This window comes from Cydia pomonella, chromosome 14 (genome assembly GCF_033807575.1).
Source record: "Cydia pomonella isolate Wapato2018A chromosome 14, ilCydPomo1, whole genome shotgun sequence".
In the NCBI taxonomy this organism is placed as follows: domain Eukaryota; kingdom Metazoa; phylum Arthropoda; class Insecta; order Lepidoptera; family Tortricidae; genus Cydia; species Cydia pomonella.
This window is the reverse complement of record NC_084716.1, coordinates 13,824,256-13,841,430: the sequence shown is the minus strand read 5'-3', so window position 1 is coordinate 13,841,430 and position 17,175 is coordinate 13,824,256. Positions and strand designations below refer to the sequence as shown.

Here is a 17,175-nt window from a genome sequence, read left to right as displayed (position 1 = left end):
TACATATAGTAAACCACGTGTATATTACATGTACATGTAATATACGAGAGTCACAAGATATTTAACAATATGGACTAATTCAAAAAATATGACATGCGTTTTGAAATGGCGCGGAGCTCACAACGCCATGCATAATGCGAGAATCTTACGAGAACTAATAACAATTAAGATTAAAATACCATAGTTATATAGGAAACGTAACTAATAATGAAATTCTTGTGAGATTCTCATTGTACGTGAAATAAACTTATTTTAACCGTGCACCCAGCCCACCACCTTGCTCTTTGACGTACTGTTAGCTGCATAGATAGCTGACCCCCTGCATAGAGACTTGTTTGCAGGGGGGTCCATTATCTCTGCAATTTACTGTATGTCAACAATTGAAATAGCCAACCATTCCTGAATGTTGGCCGTGGTGTCTCTTTTGCTGCCTACATAGTTCTGGTGCTTTCTTCAGTTTATTACGAGTTTAAAAGCTCTAAAACTCTGTATCTTAAGTTATTTAAATAAAAGTAAACAAAATCTACCCTCAAATGGCTCCTTAAGCTAGTTGAGGGTAGATGAAAACATTACATGATCAAATAATGTAGGTTAAAGTAAAGTCGTTCAGTGACAGATCCAGGCGGTTTTGTATCTGGTTGGTAAACCAATAAATGTTATAACTACCCGAAAATGTACAAATTGTTTATTTACTTTTTTGAAATACCTAAAGATACAGAGTATAGTAATGAGAACTGCGTTTGACCAGACCAACATTGTGGGAAGTTTGACATAGTTTTAGATCATGATTCTATTAAAGGGGGGTGTACTTACAAGAGTGCCACTGCAATGCGATATCTATGCCAGAATCATCTGAAAGAATTAGTGTTGATCTAGTTGTGCGGCTAATAGTATTAAAATTTACATATTTACAAGTGTTTGGTCAGAATCATGTATGTAGATATTAATTAATAGAGTACGTATGGAATACGGTCAGTATTAGTGTGTATTGGATTCGACGACCATAATTATGTTTTGTTTCCTAAATTCAGTTTTAATGTAATGATTCAATAAAAATATGCACAAAATTCTGAGTATAAGTAGTATGGGTAAGTTAAATCAATAATTAAAACAAGGAAGAAATATAAATATACCTATTAAATATTCAGTTTGCAAGAATGTTAGAGTTTTGACTCAATTAATATTCATGATAATGACCAATTTTTTAAAGATTTAATGTAACCAATCATGTGTAAATAAATACCTAGTAGTGTATTGTATTCTAATGTGTGCAAGAGTAAATACCTAGTAGAGAATAATAACGAAACTTGTAATCTAATCGTAAATCTGCAAAATAAAATTATTCAGCTGTGCATAATTAGCTAAACACATTTAAATTAGTTACACTAATCTATAAAATTTGCGTAGACTCGGCCGAGGTACGTCTACACTGGCCGGTTTGTGCGCGAGGAAATTGCCTCGCGCGTATGTTCGCTCTGTGTGGACCCGCCTAATCTCTAAGGGACAAAAGACCTTAGTGATAATGCTTCATAGGCATAAGCTTTCAATTTATCTGAGACTAATGTTCAAGACATTCATGTTAAAGAATTATTTCTGAAAATTATTTACATGGACACAGTTTTTACTGACCTGACCTACACACTAGGCAATGCCTGTCATGTGGAGGAGCAATCTTAAATATCTAAAATCTTAATAGTCTAGTAAATCTTTAAATTTAATGAAAGTATTAAATTATTATTAGAGAGCTGAGTAATTACTTCTTGCAGTACTATTAAAAACTAGTCAGTAAGTACTAATATAGTAGGCACATATCACTAAGGTTCATTTCCCTTAAATTAACAATGATTGATTAATAAATAGATTAATCATTTTTAACACTCATTTCCAACATCCATTTAAAGTTAAATCGGTATGAGAAAGCATTTCATGTACTAGTTATTGGTAACAACACCTCTGGTCACAAAACACCTTTTATCAGGTTAGGATATTACTTCACCTTTTTTGTACCATTGCCATGAGGACCATTCTAAAAAAACATACACTCCAGATTTTACTAGACATTCCAAAAAATTCCATACCTATTTAAACTTCTAATCTATACTTACAACTGATGTTATATATTATTGAAAAAAGATATTTACTATCTAATTTAGCCAGTGATATAGACAAAAATTAAATAGAGCTAAACAAACTTTGAAAACAATGAGGAGAAGAATGTAGTACATGTTTTTAGAATGATCTATTGAAAGGTCCAATAGTCAGAAGGCCTCAGAAGATTTAATGTGGTAAATAACTGTGTTAATTATTATACTTACAACTGTAATAGTAGCCCCATGTTGGTAGGCCCACCGCTATGGCACCGACAACAAAACATATGAAGCCGAACACAACAACGGCTATAGAATACATAGCCTTGCCGCTCGCCATGGCTGCATCTCAGCCGATCTCACACCAGAACATCAGGAATGGTTGCACATGGTCTGGTGCAGATTACGGTTTGTGGACATCTGCAAGTAAAAAGATTATTTAAAGCATCATTTACACAGCGCAAAACTTGCATGCAATATTCAGTACATTGCTAATGCTGCATGCCTGTTCTTGACTTGTCTAAATAGCCCAAAGTTGCCAACATTTGTGACATACTCAATTAAAAGGTACCACATTGTCGCTTACCATAAGAATGAAATTTGCTCATACCTTTATACAAATAACGTATCAGAACATCCTTATAGCTCGCGACAATGTGGTACCTTCTAATTAAGAATGTTACATTTGAGAAATCATATGGTGTGTAGAACACTATTACCGCGAAAATAGAAATTCGTCAATTGCGGACATTTTTCTCTGTCACTCTAATTACATCTTAGTAAGACTAAAAGAGAAAGATCCCCGCAATTTGCGAATTTCGGTTTTCGCGGTAGACCCCCAGGTTTTAAAGCCCTTATACTAGCAATAAAAAGCTGGCATCTCAGTTTCCCTTTTTTTACTATGGAGCCTACTTGGGGGTGCTGTTTTATATAAATAAATAAATATTTGCAGACAGTCGCCATCAGAAATCTCGGAGCGGCTGAGGTGCTCAAAAATATCTGAGAACGCACTCTAACACCTTCACAATAAGTAAGTAAATATTCTTCATGGTGCACCATACAGTTAAAAATAGACACTTGTTCAGATGTTTGTGAGCACCTTGGTCACTCCAATATATCTGATCACAACTGGACAATTTTACACAAATCGACCTAGCCGCAAACTAAGCAAAGCTTGTACTATAGATACTAGGAAACGATATATACACACTCTGTGCTCATCACACAAATAAATGCCCTTACCGGGATTCAGACCCAGCACCATTGGCTTCATAGGCACAGACACTACCCACTAGGCCAGACCGGTCGTCAAATGTCAGAGCAATACATACAAACTAATTTTTTTGTAGTAAAAAAAAACTTTGCCAGACTTAAATTTATGTCATACAGATAAATCCAATTTAAAATTTAATAATACATCCTCACTGTAAGTATTCTCCATGTGGCCGAAGTTATACATGGTTGAAAAAGGGCCTCAGATCAGATTTCAGCTATATTAAACTTGATAGAATAATGTTGCAACAAGGATCTCGCAACCCTATAACTGTCTCTTCTTCCTCAAATTGTCCCTGGATTTTGCCAGGACTCATTCCCATGAGCTCCTGCCTGGGGTCCGCTAGGCAACTAATCCCAAGAATTGGCATAGGCACTAGTTTTTTATGAAAGCGACTGCTATCTGACTTTCCAACCCAGAGGGTAAACTAGGCATTATTGGGATTAGGCCATATTCCTCACAATGTTTTCCTTCACCGAAAAGCGACAGGTAAAAATCAAACTATGTTTCGTACATAAGTCCCTCATTGGTACGTGCCAGAGTTTGAACCCGCAACCTCCGGATTGCAAGTCACACACTTTTACCGCTAAGCCACCAGCGCTTCCAACTCTATAACTGTCTGCCACTTAAGTTTCTAGTGCAATTACAGGACAAATTTATTAGTTGTCTAAAATGTTATGCAACAAGTCCTAAAACTTGTCAATCTTATTTTTTTATTTTATTTATGTAAACATTAATTTCTGTCCCAAAGTTAAATTATGGTGTTAAGGAAAATAAATATAAACAAAATATTTGCATTGGTTTGTTTTTTGACTTAGACACATATCGAATATGCTTTAAAGTGGTCCTGAATTATAATTTCAAAATAAATAAGGCATACAAATTGATATTAGCAATAACATAAAAGTAAAAATAATTGAATGAAGTTTAAATAGAGGCTAGACCGGTTAAATACACAGGAATGCCGAAATCAAAACATCCACAATATCACTGACGCAATCCTAAACAACCCATTGTTGTCAAAATATCCTATTGGAAAAAATTATGACACAACCAATTCCAATTAAAATCTCACAAGAATTCACTTTACAAAAATCCGCTAATGCTCTCTCAATAAGAACGTCTTTATACGCTATAAAATACAGTTATTTGATTGTTACTTTTACTCACGTTTTCAATAAAGTCCGCAAAGAATTCGTCACACGAAGTTCACTGATGTATGCAATCGAATTGAAGATGTGTTCCGCAATCTATCAACATCTCTTTTTTACACGTTTGAACTGCACATGCAACTAAACACCTGTATTTTCACGTGAGTGCACACAAATTAACTCACGATTCAAAATTCACGCTGCGACACACCTATCACTACTTTTAAATTTATGAATGACACTAGTTTGAATTAAAGTTACAATACTTTTATAACAACTTTAAAAATAAACGCCTAAACTAATTTCTGATAAGGAAACACAGACGGCAATAAATAAATTGTTTCGAAATAGCTCTGCGTATTGTGTACGCTTGCAAAGCGACACTCCACGGATGTAGTCGGTAAATAAACTGGTTTTTTGACTTGAGTTTGTGAAACGGTCTACCTACGTTGCCATGCTGCCACGACAGACTATCCCTACCAAATCCCTACTTCCATCCACAGCTCAAGTACAGCTAACTCACCTGTTCACGTGCAATAGAAAGAGAAATAAGATTGTAACTGTGAAGTGGTTTAAGTTTAGATAATAAATATAGAAGACCTTACAATAATTATTTTCTATAAGTCTAAAATAATACATTACGATTATTTTGTATTTATTCTATAAAAATATAAAAAAAACTGTTCAAAAACACTTTTAATTAATATTCCGTTGTTGCCAGAAAAAATAACTCCAAGTCTTGTAATACGTTCCGTTTTCCATTTATGTCGTTTTGTCATTGTTCAGAATAATCATAATTCTTGATTTAAACGGCGAAATTAAGATTTTTGTGATTAAGAAATAATTTATAAGAACTTTAGCGCCAAGTTTTTGTAATGTCCATTATCATTTATCATAAATGTAACCTAGATGATTTAAATTTAGAAAATTATTGTAATTAATGCATAAGTAAATTTCAGTGATACGAGTGTTTCTTTTTAAGTATAAAATTAGGTACCTATACCTATTGTAATTAGTTTGTGAACTGGATTTGTACGGTAAAACGGGGTCAACAGGAATCTCGGGGTGAATAGAGAAATTTCGAATCTTTTCTTTCAAGTTATTATATTCTTATATCTACATCACTATGTTCAGATTTTTTGGGATACATACATAAATAAAGCAAAATCATATCATATCACAGTGTTCAAATGGTTGAATTACATATATATAATGTTATTGTTGTTGATTCGCTTAACAGTTGTCATTATATTATCAATTTCAAAGCATTTTTGTAATAAACTTAGTGTTTTAAGGAGGTTTGTATTCGGAGAATAAAGAATTTCGTGCCTATACCTATACTTACTTTACTCTTTGACTAATACGCACGTAACGCGCAACGTCCTGGTACCAAGACATATATCTTACGACAATTAAGCAACCAGGTCTTAATGTGAAAATCTATTGTTTATAAAAAGAAACATTGTTTTAGCAGTAAATGTAGTGATAATCATAAGGACATATTTTTATTTGGTTGTCAAGCTTTTCCGTCAGATTTGTTAAAATCTGGCAATTTTGAAGAGCTCCTCATTCTAGGCGGAATTAATAGAACATCGCAATTTAGGACTGAAAAAATTAATTTTCTGTTGAGTTACTAAATTCCATACTTTTTGTAACTCCGAAGATTTTTTAGAACCTACGGTAAAATTGCGCTTAAACTAATGTAAAGAATACTACCGGCGAAAAAAGTATATGTCATCTCCACGTTTTATCTATATTATAAATAATAACACCAATTTTTTCCTTAATAAGGCAATTTTTTTGCAAAAAACAATCCTTTTGCTGTTATAAAGGAGCCAGTGGGCACGCATATGGGGTGAGTTATATTGGGGATTGGGGTGATTAGATAGGACATATGGGGAGATAGAAAAAGAACACGTCCCGTAGTGTAAAAGGCACACGTATAGATACGGAAAATTAGCACTTTTATATCAATGAACTGTTTAACAGATATATGTACATGCATATATCTACCCTCTCCTAGCAGAGTAAAGACATTAAAATAACGAAATTGGATATTAATTACAACGAAAACTAAATTTTTCTATTCAACCATTTGTATATTTTTATTCGACTCCGTTTTGAAGGATACGAAGAAAATAGTAGGTATTCTTCGATTTTCTCTGAATTAGGAGAGAAAAAAGTACAAATGCAAAGTTGAAGAACTAACGAATACTTAAAAAATTAAGTAAACATTTTTACTTTTATCACTACGATTATTGCTAAAAGTCGTGCAATCAGTTGAAAAACGTGTATTTCCACCCCGTTTTACGATATTTATTGGATTTTTTTTTACTCTAAATGTAAAACAACGTTAAATGTAAAAATAATATAAAGGGCACGCAGGCTGTTCTACTTGGAGGCTAGTATGTCGAATTTTTGCCTTAGATTTTAATTTCTCTAGGGCTTAAAAACAGCGATTGATAATAAACAAGATAAAAACACAATTTTTTTCGTTCGCTGCGTTGTATAAAGTCAAGTTAATCATGCATAAGACACACGGAAGGCACAAATGAACTTCGTAATTTAAGAATCAGTTCGGACAATAAGTACTTCTTGGTTCGTATGATGACCCCGATGACAGTTCATTTTTCTATGGAGTAACTGTCACGTAAAAATTTTTGTACTTAGATAGTTTTTGGAAGTTTAGCACATTATTTTTTTTAAGAAATGTATCATTTTCTTAATAAAAATACGGTAAAAAACATTTTTTCAATTCTTTTTTTTATTTAATATAACCGTACGTTGTTCCGTCCCTTGTTTTGTTCCTTTTTAGTTTAGTTTAGATGTAATTAGTAAATACTAACACTAGTTATTAGGTACGTAGCTTAGATAAACTAACAAAACTTATGGATTGTAAAGATCTGAAATAAATGATAATTTAATTTAATTTAATAACTAAAAGCGACTTTTCAGGAACTGTCATAGGGATCATCATTCGACCCAAGAGGTACTTATTGTCCGAACTGATTCTTAAATTGGTTCAATTTATGTTGATCATAGAAGACATACATGCATATCCGTAGTTTAGCTCGTAACGTGATATTGTGTGACCTACTGATTCAAGAGTCAGTCGTATTAATAAAAACAAAATACCTTTTGCGTTTTTACTTAATATTTATGTATTTGTAAATCCGACGATGTGGAAATTTACATGTTTATATTTTTGGACCTATGTTATACGTAAGTTTAGAAAATTAATAAATTTCTGAAGTAAAAGTAAATCTTAATTTTATGCATACGATATAAACTTACTGATTATTGCCTGTTTTCTACTACACAGTGACGGAAGGGGTAACCGATAAGGTAAATGTTAACATCATAAATACATTCAAAATGATACGGATTGCTTAGGCTTTTATTTGTCGTTATTTTCAGCCTTCTGTGCACTGGTGGTGCGATGAAACAGAGTGTTATTACAGTGATACAATACCCTTGGAAGAAAAATGTGAAAGCAACAAATCCATGTCAGTAATAAGTGTATTTTTAAGTTTAAGTTGAAAAGGTACCTTTAATGTGATAACAATTCTAACGTTTCTATTTATTTGCCTTGTTTCAGCCCCTATCGTTTCAACAGTGCCGGATTAACCATTAAGCAAAATAAGCACTTGCTTAGGGCACCACGTCTAGGGGGGCACCAAAATCGTAGGAAAAAAACGCGCAGGCTGCATCGCAGTCGTAGTACTTATGTACCCATCTAATAACGAAGGGTCGTAATAGAGTGAGGACACGTAAGCACATCTCCAACCTTCTTACCGTCGGGCTTATGGCCAACCGATTTCCTCGACGTAGATTACCGATTTTGTAGCGAATTTTGCTCTCTTGCACGCCAGATGTGTCGGCCTGGCCGAGTTGCTGCAGAACCACGATCCTGCGACCTAATTGTCAAACTGTTATAAAGGGCCCCGCGAAGGCACAAAACCAAAAGCAACTTATTAAGTTTCGGTTTCCACTTAAGCCAAAGGCCGAGCAGTAGGAGAACCGTGATTACATAGGTTTGATTTCAAGCCACTCTTTTGCAGTTCGGCGTTAGGTCTTATGCGACGCTATAGGCCTTCTACTTTGTGCAAACTGCCTTACTTTCACTTAACATGGATCGAAATCTAAGCTGTCCTCTCTCGAAGCTGGGTCTTCTGCCTTGCTCACACCTCGCCATCAGTTGTATTGTATGATAACCCACCGCGATCGGACGCTCCGGACGTTCAGCCATTCATACCTCGCCAGTGGTGAAATTCAAATGCTTTCTTCCAGCTCGACCTTTGGCCTCATCCATGCCTCATCCGTAAGCGCCGATCGAACGCTCCGCGCGTTCAGCCTTATGAAAAGCTCAGCCTTAGACTTTGCCTTTAAAAACACTGATTTAAACTTTCACGATTTAGGCCAATCAAATTAGATCCAAAAAAAGCGTTTTGAGGAATTAATTCCCAGCAAACTGAAAAATGTTTTAATACTTTCATTTCATTCTAAATGCGTGTAATCCAAGTTTGCTCCATCCCAGGGGGTATGCATACATTTTGGGATCCTTAGGAGATATTTTTTTCCTTTCGAAATCACGTGATTTTGAAGGACATAGGACAGTCCGTGGATTAGACACTGGTAAGAGGCATTTTTGGATTTTTAACATGATTTTACCAAAAATAAAAAATAGGTCGATATTTTTTATTTTATACAATTTAGACTTGGAATACATATTAGGGTACCTTCAATAAATCAATATGTTTTGTTGCAAGAACATAGTTAAATTACATTTCGGATCCTCAGATATCAGTTTTAATCATAATTAGAACAAATGTTCCGCCGGACGTACCGTTTTCGATTTTCAAGCAAAAAAAAACTCAAAAAGAGGAAACATTTATGCACACCTTCTGGAATGGAGCAAACTCGGATTACACGCATTTTTAGGACCAAATTCGAAAAAATCTAATTTTATTAGCATAATTGTGACACATTATTATTTAAGAAAACGGGACTTAATCGCCTTTGATAAAGTTCTAAAATTACAACCCATTCTCCAACGTCAAGATAATGACGTCGACTTTACCCAGTCTTCTCCGAGACCATGGGGACAACGCCGTTTTTGAAACGTCGGGTCAGTGGTAATTTTAAAAATTACCCTATTAAGTCCCAAGTCGCAAGGGTCTTAAATAGCAAATTTAAACAATAATTTGCTATTTAAGACACTTGCGGGCATTGGTTCTTGTTCTGTCTGACAAGAACCAATGGCCAATGGCTAAGCTCCTACTGAAGCTCTGCCTTTGCCCTCACATGAATGAGGTTCGCAGGAAAGCTCTAGAGGGTGCAAAACCCTGTGCGGAGTACGGCCTACGCTTTTATGTCTTCTCACACTTGGACATTGGTTGGCTCGCCTCCGGCCTTATGCGAAGCACGATTTTCAATTTGCTAACACTTGACCTTACATACTGTTGGAACATTACTGCTGCAGTACTGTCAATTTCCGTGATAAAATGATGTGTTGGATTGAAAATTCTATTCTCAGCAGTAATGCGGCAATAAACGTCACTCAATTTACCAAGAAAATTCAATGTAATCTTGATGAGGGGGCACCATGGTCTAGAAATGCTTAGGGCATCAAAATGTCTTAATCCGGCACTGCGTTTCAACAGTACCACTGGAACTTGCGAATTGAACTTAATCGGATTGTTACTGTCATTTAGAGTTTTGAATAATAGATTAGGAGCCGTTGTTGCAGGTAAACAAAAGTGAAATATTGCATTTTACAAGAACTTTTTGATTTGATAAAATCATACTTATACTTACCTATCTCATAATTACTTTCAGAGAAAACCCGTAAACGCAATGAGATTATTTTTCAAGGAGTGATTAACTCGGGCAGAGTTTTTGCGGGATTTGCAAGCGTATGTGTATTTTTAGGATGCTTTTATTGTTATTGGGTGCAATATTCGTAAGTGTGAATGTAAATTGTTCAAACATTTACCTTTTTTCTTGAAAATAGTTGTAGTTTATTGTCTAATTTAAGTAAATTTGCTGTCAGGAATCATCAATTGAGGAGAAGCTTGAAATTAATAAAAAAAGAGAAACAAGTGCAACAAATAAACAAAAACAACCGAAATGTTGGAAGGAAAGAAAAAAAAGAAAGCGGGAGTACAGACAGATGTAAAACCATGCCCGAAGAAGTCCAAGTCTCCGTTGTTTAATCCTGTGTCTTAATATGGAGACTTTAAAAAAAATATTTAAATTGTAATAACAATAAAATTGAATGATATTTAGAATCGTTTCAAATATTAAATTGTACGTTCAAACAATAAGCGTCATGATTCGAGGCCAGTCTATTTTAGTTCCCTTGAATCCCTTGCTCTCGTTCGGCAACCCAACTAAACATGTCTCATAGATCGCGAATGTCTCATTCTGCGTGATTTTAAACCATCTCTTAGTTCATAAGATTAATTTACCTGTTTTGTGTCAAAGTGTATTGTAATTAAATACTTACAATCTTATCAAAACATTAGTGTGTGAACGTATTAGTATTTATTATGCTATTAATAAATTAGCATTATATCATCTAATACTAAGAGGCGTTATTGTTGTATTATTTGTACGCCGGGCGTTTATCGTATAATGTGTCGTCAAATATTTTTTTGTACATTTCTTATTGGTGGTTGGTGTGCTTTGACGTGTAAGTGGCATAAATTAACACCGATATTAGTCAAAAAATATTATTTACCACTATATATTAAAAAAAAGACCAAATATTTCTTTTGTTTTTGCAGCTGCTGAGTTGTCATCAGCTGAAAGTCATAATGTACGTAGTAATAAATAATTTACATTTCAATGCAGTTAATTAAAGACAATATTAAATTAGAAATTTAAGGAGAAAGTCGAAATATCAACATATCTTTTATTTTGTGGAGCGGCAAGTTAAGTTAGCAAACCTGGTACATACTTTAAAAGTGCCACCTATAAAAGCTGTTATAAAGTACTCTTTTTTTATCAATAAATTTAGATAAATCTGATATAAATAATGTCTTAATATGTATGTATTACTTATTGTTATTTTTGTTTTTAGACGACTTGTATTGATGTCGGTGATTGCCCATCAACTGCAATAGGCACAGATTGTAAGGAAAAATGCGGTTGTGATAAAAATATGTACGTATTTACATCTATTTTAATTTTACGTTGATGCCACAATTGTGATACTTTTCATGCTGTAATGTTGTGTTGTGAAGCGTGTTATATAAATAACTCTAAAACTGACTTTTTTACTATTATTTCTTTCAGCCCAACTAGTTTTAATGAAACGACTCAGAAATGTACAATAAACGTACAATTGTTAATCCTTTCATTAAAGGAGAAATATAATACGGAAGGTGAGAAGAAATTTAGTAACCGTGTGGTCCTTACAGTTAAAATTTTAACTATTTACTCGTACAGATAATGATATGTCTATTGAGGAAAATGGTATGGCAAGTACGTTACATAAGCTCTCAGTTGCGTTGTTTATCCATGTATATATTTTTTCTTTTTGACAATGATAACCGATCAAACCTTTCCTGCTCTCAAAATTACACATTTCATATCTAAATTATTGATGAATTAATTTAATGAGCTACGTACACACTTGACTTGTAACATCAATAGTATCAATTGTAGGGAATGCCACTTTTTGTCAAAAATATTATTTACCAGTATTTATATACTTATACCTACTATTTAAATATACCAACCAAATCTTTCTTTTGTTTTTGCAGCTGCTGAATTGTCACCGGCTGAAAGTAAAAATGTACGTAATAAATAAATAATATATAATTTCAATACATTTAAATTAAGAAAATATCAAATTAGTGAGATAGGTAGTCGAAAGATCAAAATTTCTTTTAGTTTTTGTGTGGCGGCAAATTAGCAAACCCCTTTGAAAGTGCCATCTATCATCTAATAATAAAATAATATTATAGGACATTATTACACAAATTGACTAAGTCCCACAGTAAGCTCAATACCTAAGGCTTGTGTTGAGGGTACTTAGACAGCGATATATATAATATATAAATATTTATAAATAGGTATTTAAATACATAGAAAACACCCATGACTCGGGAACAAATATCCATGCTCATCACACGAATAAATGCCCTTACCAGGATTTGAACCCGGGACCATCAGCTTCGTATGCAGGGTCACTCACTACCCACTAGGCCAAACCTGTCGTCAAATTAAATTAAATAAATTTAGATACAATTTTGTGATTTCGTATCTCTAATACCAACAGTATTCAAATTAGTGATATTTAGTTATATAATTGTATTACTTGTGATATGCCACAAAAAAAAACCTAATTGCCTAATTATATATTGTATTACCTTTTGACTTGTAAAATTTGTAATTTTATCAATAAAGGAATATGAATATATATAATATGCCTAGGTAGTATGTAAACTTTTTCAATTATTTCGATTTGATATTTTATATAAATTTAAATTTATTTTTTATAATAATTATAAAAAATAAATTTAAATTTATATAAAATATCAAGCGTGCAAATTTATAATCAGTAAAATTATTTTACTGATTATAAATTTGCACGCTTGCATGTAAGCTAGATACATGAACTGTAAAACTGTATTGTAAAATCCCCATACTGTATCGATGCAAATAAATAATTTCTGATTTCTGATCTACATCTAATATAATTAGTGTTTGAACATGTATGTACTCGTATTATTGTTATTTTTGTTTTTAGACCACTTGTAATGATGTCGGTGACTGCCCATCAATAGGCACAGATTGTAAAGAAAAATGCGGTTGTGATAAAAATATGTAAGTATGTACAATTTAAGGTTGATGCCACAAAACTAGTCGTAATACAATTTTCATACTTAATGTTGCGAAGCGTATTATAGGTATGATGAATTCTAAAAGTGACTTTTTACTATTTATTTCTTTCAGCCCAACTAGTTTTAATAAAACTACTCAGGAATGTACAATAAACGTACGATTGTTATCCCTGTCATTAAAGGAGAAATATAATACGGAAGGTGAGAAAGAATCTTCAAGGAAAAATATGCCAATATAATTAGTAACCGTGTAAAGTGCCACTTAAATACACACTTTATCAGACACGATTTCAGGCCCGAGCATTTTTCTGTTTCACCAGATATCATCACATCGTTTTGAAATGGCATGACATTTTTAGCAATTATAGACGAAGTATTTTTTACATTTCAAATATTGTTAGTGATGTGCTAATATTCCGTGAAACCAGAAATCGGGACTGATTTCGGGCCCGATATCGCAGAAGGGTGGATGTAATTGGAGCTTAAGGACCACACTGTAAAAATTATAATATTTATAATTATAACTTTTTACAGATAATGATATGTCTACTGAGTTAGATAGTGTGGCAAGTACGTTACATAAGCTCTCAGATGCACGTTGTTGTACCTGTTTATCCATGTATATGTTTTTCCATTTTGACTTTAATAATCAAACAAATCTTTCTTGCACTCAAAATTTCACATTTTTATATAATAAACTATTGATGAATTACATTGCATTTTAAATACAAGTATTTCAAATAAGTCACATCTCTGGAATTAAGGTAATGAGCTATGTACATACTTAACTTGTAAAATTCTCCCTCTAGAAATGTATATATGACTGGCATTATTAATCAAATACATATACCTATAATGTATAATTATATATATATATATATATATATATATATATATATATATATATATATATAATATATATATCGTAGTTTAATAATTTAAATAAGAAAATTATAATATAAATCGGGCCAGCTGAGCAAAATATGATAGACAAACGTTTCTCAAAGCATCCATTGTATGTGGTGAAGCTTAAGCAATGTAAGTTTAGTCAAATGAATATCAAATCAAGTTAGATTTGAAAAATGTCGATTATTAAATTAGTAAATAAATATTTGGATTTTGAATGTTGTTTTGTTTTTAGCTAAAATTCGAGCGGAGGCTGACAGAATCTTCAAAGGCGTTATAGTTGCCGCCTTTCTCTTCATTGCGTGTGCCACCGTCTGCACTTTGACTGCGTGCATTTATTGTTGCAGGATTAATTACACGTAAGATTATTTTATTATTGTGTCACTTTGCGTTAAAATTATGTTAACTTTTCAGAATGTGTAGTATCTAATTACAAAGTTTGTTTGGTGGTAGGGTGTTTGGAAGCTAATCTAATCCTACCAATATTATAAGACTGAATATTTGAAAGGAAGTCATATTTATTACATTATTTTTACACACAGTTCACCAAGTACAATTAATTCACGAAGTCTTGTACTTTTGGAGATATGGACCTTCTACTTCACCACCGAAGCATTTTACAAAAAAAAATGTTTTTTGTAAAATGTTATTAAAATCATGTTTACAATAAAATTGCATTACGAAGTCAGAAATAATAAGCCATGCGAAACAAGCACATAAATTTGAAATAAAACTAAAACTTTAAAAAACGACAGGATTTTACTTAGGATAAACATGATAAAAAATGTATAGCTCTACATAACGACATTTAAAGTTTTGCGGCTACCTACGAAACACACGTAGTACGAGTAAACTGTACGAGTTGTATGATAAACTTATTTTATTTTTATAGAGATTATCAACTGAAGAAAAGTATCAAAGTGCTGGCGAAGAAGATGGGAAAAAAATCTCAAATTAAAAAACCCTCGAAGGTCCCCACAGAACAAGTGGCAGAAAGTTGCAATGTTGTTGTAGAAGACGCCGGTATATTTTGTGTTTAAAATGAATGGTTTTTGGCTTTTCCTATTATTAGATTGGAATTACTTTTCGATTGTTCAAATATAAAAATAAACTTATCGTGTTAAAAAGGTTTTAAACAAACGGAACGTTTTTAATTCACGGCAACCCGAAATCTGACAGATGAACTTCAATTCATTTCCCATTCCCCCATTCATTCACTGTTTTGATTTTGATTTTGACATTTACAACAAATATTTTCTACGTCCATTCATGACTTCTGCTGTTCTACGAATGATTTTATAAACAAGAGAGAAATTTGTATATTTACAATCCTGAATTTAATAAGCCTAATTACAAACAGTTGCCAAAATCCTCAATCACTCGTATTCTTATGGTTAGCGTAAGTATAAACTCTTAACTACCTTGTATTGATTTGTTGTTTACTATAAACAAATCCAATCAAACGCGTTCATTTGTTTTTGTTATTTTCAGTTGGAGCTCCAGCAACAATAGGTCATATAATATGATAGAAGTTAGCTTAACAGAGTATATTATCATGACTTTTGGTGTTTTTCTAATCTTGGCACTGTTGTGCTGTCTTTGCTGCGTATGTATGAAGATAAGGTAAGTTTAGTTATTTGAAAAATAGCGAAAAATTAAGTTCAACTACTAATCATTCTTAAGTTTGCTTGGTTTAAATGCAATTTGCGTATAATTGTTTTGCAAACCTACGACTTTTAAATGGTTTGGTCGAAAGTAACCATAATGTCCTTGCAGATGGTTATGCACCAAATTATTTTAAATTTTTTTGCATACTAAATATTTCCATGATGAATGCGGCTTAAAAATATTGTACACAACCCTTATTGAGCTTACTGCGGGACTTAGTCAAATGTTTTATAATGTCCTATAATATTTAGGTATTTATTTATTATTCATAACTATGTGAGTATTATATTTTTATCTGAAGAGGCTCAAATTAGAAATGATAACGAATTTGTTAATAGTAATAGAGTGTTATCAATGATGAGCACATGTATTTAAATTAATGGCTTAATTATTAATATCTAATCTAGGGATTGAGTGAGTGAGCACTCTAAGCTTATTTGTTTATCTATGCTAAGACAGACATGACATCAATTATAAAACTTAGTAGTACCTAACAACATATTGTACATGCCAATTAAGTCCATATCTACATAATTATATTAAATCTAGGGATTTGAGTGAGTAGATTCATTCATCAATATTTAACAACAACTAACATTCATTTAACGTAATGTTTCAGTGATCTCCGGATGAAGAGCTACATACTAGAAATGGCAAGCCAGAAAGGCATAGAGGTAGACCTAGATAAAATAGATCCGAAATATGCCTTACAGCCTTCTCTTTCAAATGAAAACTGCACGATAATTGTACCAGATGTTGTTGTAGTCCTTTAGCTTATGATTTGGCAAAGGAAAGGGCATTCAGTGATTCGGTGTGTTAAGCTGTCAGGATGCTCCGAGCATTTAAGTAAGTCAAGCCGGGTGGTCACTCTGATGTACAGAATATATAATAGGGCTATTTGCACAAATTTCTACAACCATGACAGGTACAAGAACAAGATTAGAGGAAAATAGTGTTTAAATGCCGCTGAGACAGTAACCTGAAGTTCCAACTCTAGGAATTGGGCTGAATGAATGATACAAGCGATTGACAGCCCATCTGCTCCCGGCCGTCCTTACACTACATCTACATGGCAGGTACAAGAGTATGTGTTATGACACAGATAAATAATTTAGATTAATTTTCTGCCAAACATTGGATATGCTAATAGCATTGTCTTATGGTAATGTTATTAATTATCTATTCTGTGCCAAAGGATTTGAGTAAGTACATTCAAGAGTAATAAAATGGGTAAACTG

The 17,175-nt window shown here is 33.0% G+C and overlaps 2 protein-coding genes across 3 annotated transcripts in view; one reads left to right on the top strand and one right to left on the bottom strand.

The window, feature by feature from the left end:
- The window catches only part of LOC133524999 (uncharacterized), a 70,198-nt gene extending 65,209 nt beyond the window's left edge, over window positions 1-4,989 (bottom strand). The window contains exons 1-3 of one of the 2 annotated variants that reach the window (XM_061861184.1): window positions 4,531-4,989; window positions 2,316-2,507; window positions 814-852 (exon numbers count right to left, since the gene is read on the bottom strand). In XM_061861184.1, coding sequence (XP_061717168.1) covers window positions 814-852; window positions 2,316-2,427 — 151 coding nt within the window. In that variant the 5' untranslated portion in view covers window positions 2,428-2,507; window positions 4,531-4,989. The remainder of the gene's footprint in view (window positions 1-813; window positions 853-2,315; window positions 2,508-4,530) is intronic. The other variant, XM_061861185.1, reaches the window with a different exon arrangement.
- On the top strand, window positions 3,823-15,409 carry LOC133525290 (uncharacterized). Its single transcript, XM_061861577.1, has 10 exons — window positions 3,823-3,849; window positions 10,405-10,426; window positions 11,300-11,331; window positions 11,596-11,678; window positions 11,811-11,899; window positions 12,281-12,312; window positions 13,270-13,346; window positions 13,476-13,564; window positions 14,505-14,628; window positions 15,162-15,409. The coding sequence occupies exons 1-10, from the start codon at window positions 3,823-3,825 to the stop codon at window positions 15,307-15,309; spliced, it is 723 nt and encodes a 240-aa protein (XP_061717561.1). The 3' UTR covers window positions 15,310-15,409.
- The last annotated feature ends 1,766 nt before the right edge of the window (window positions 15,410-17,175 follow it).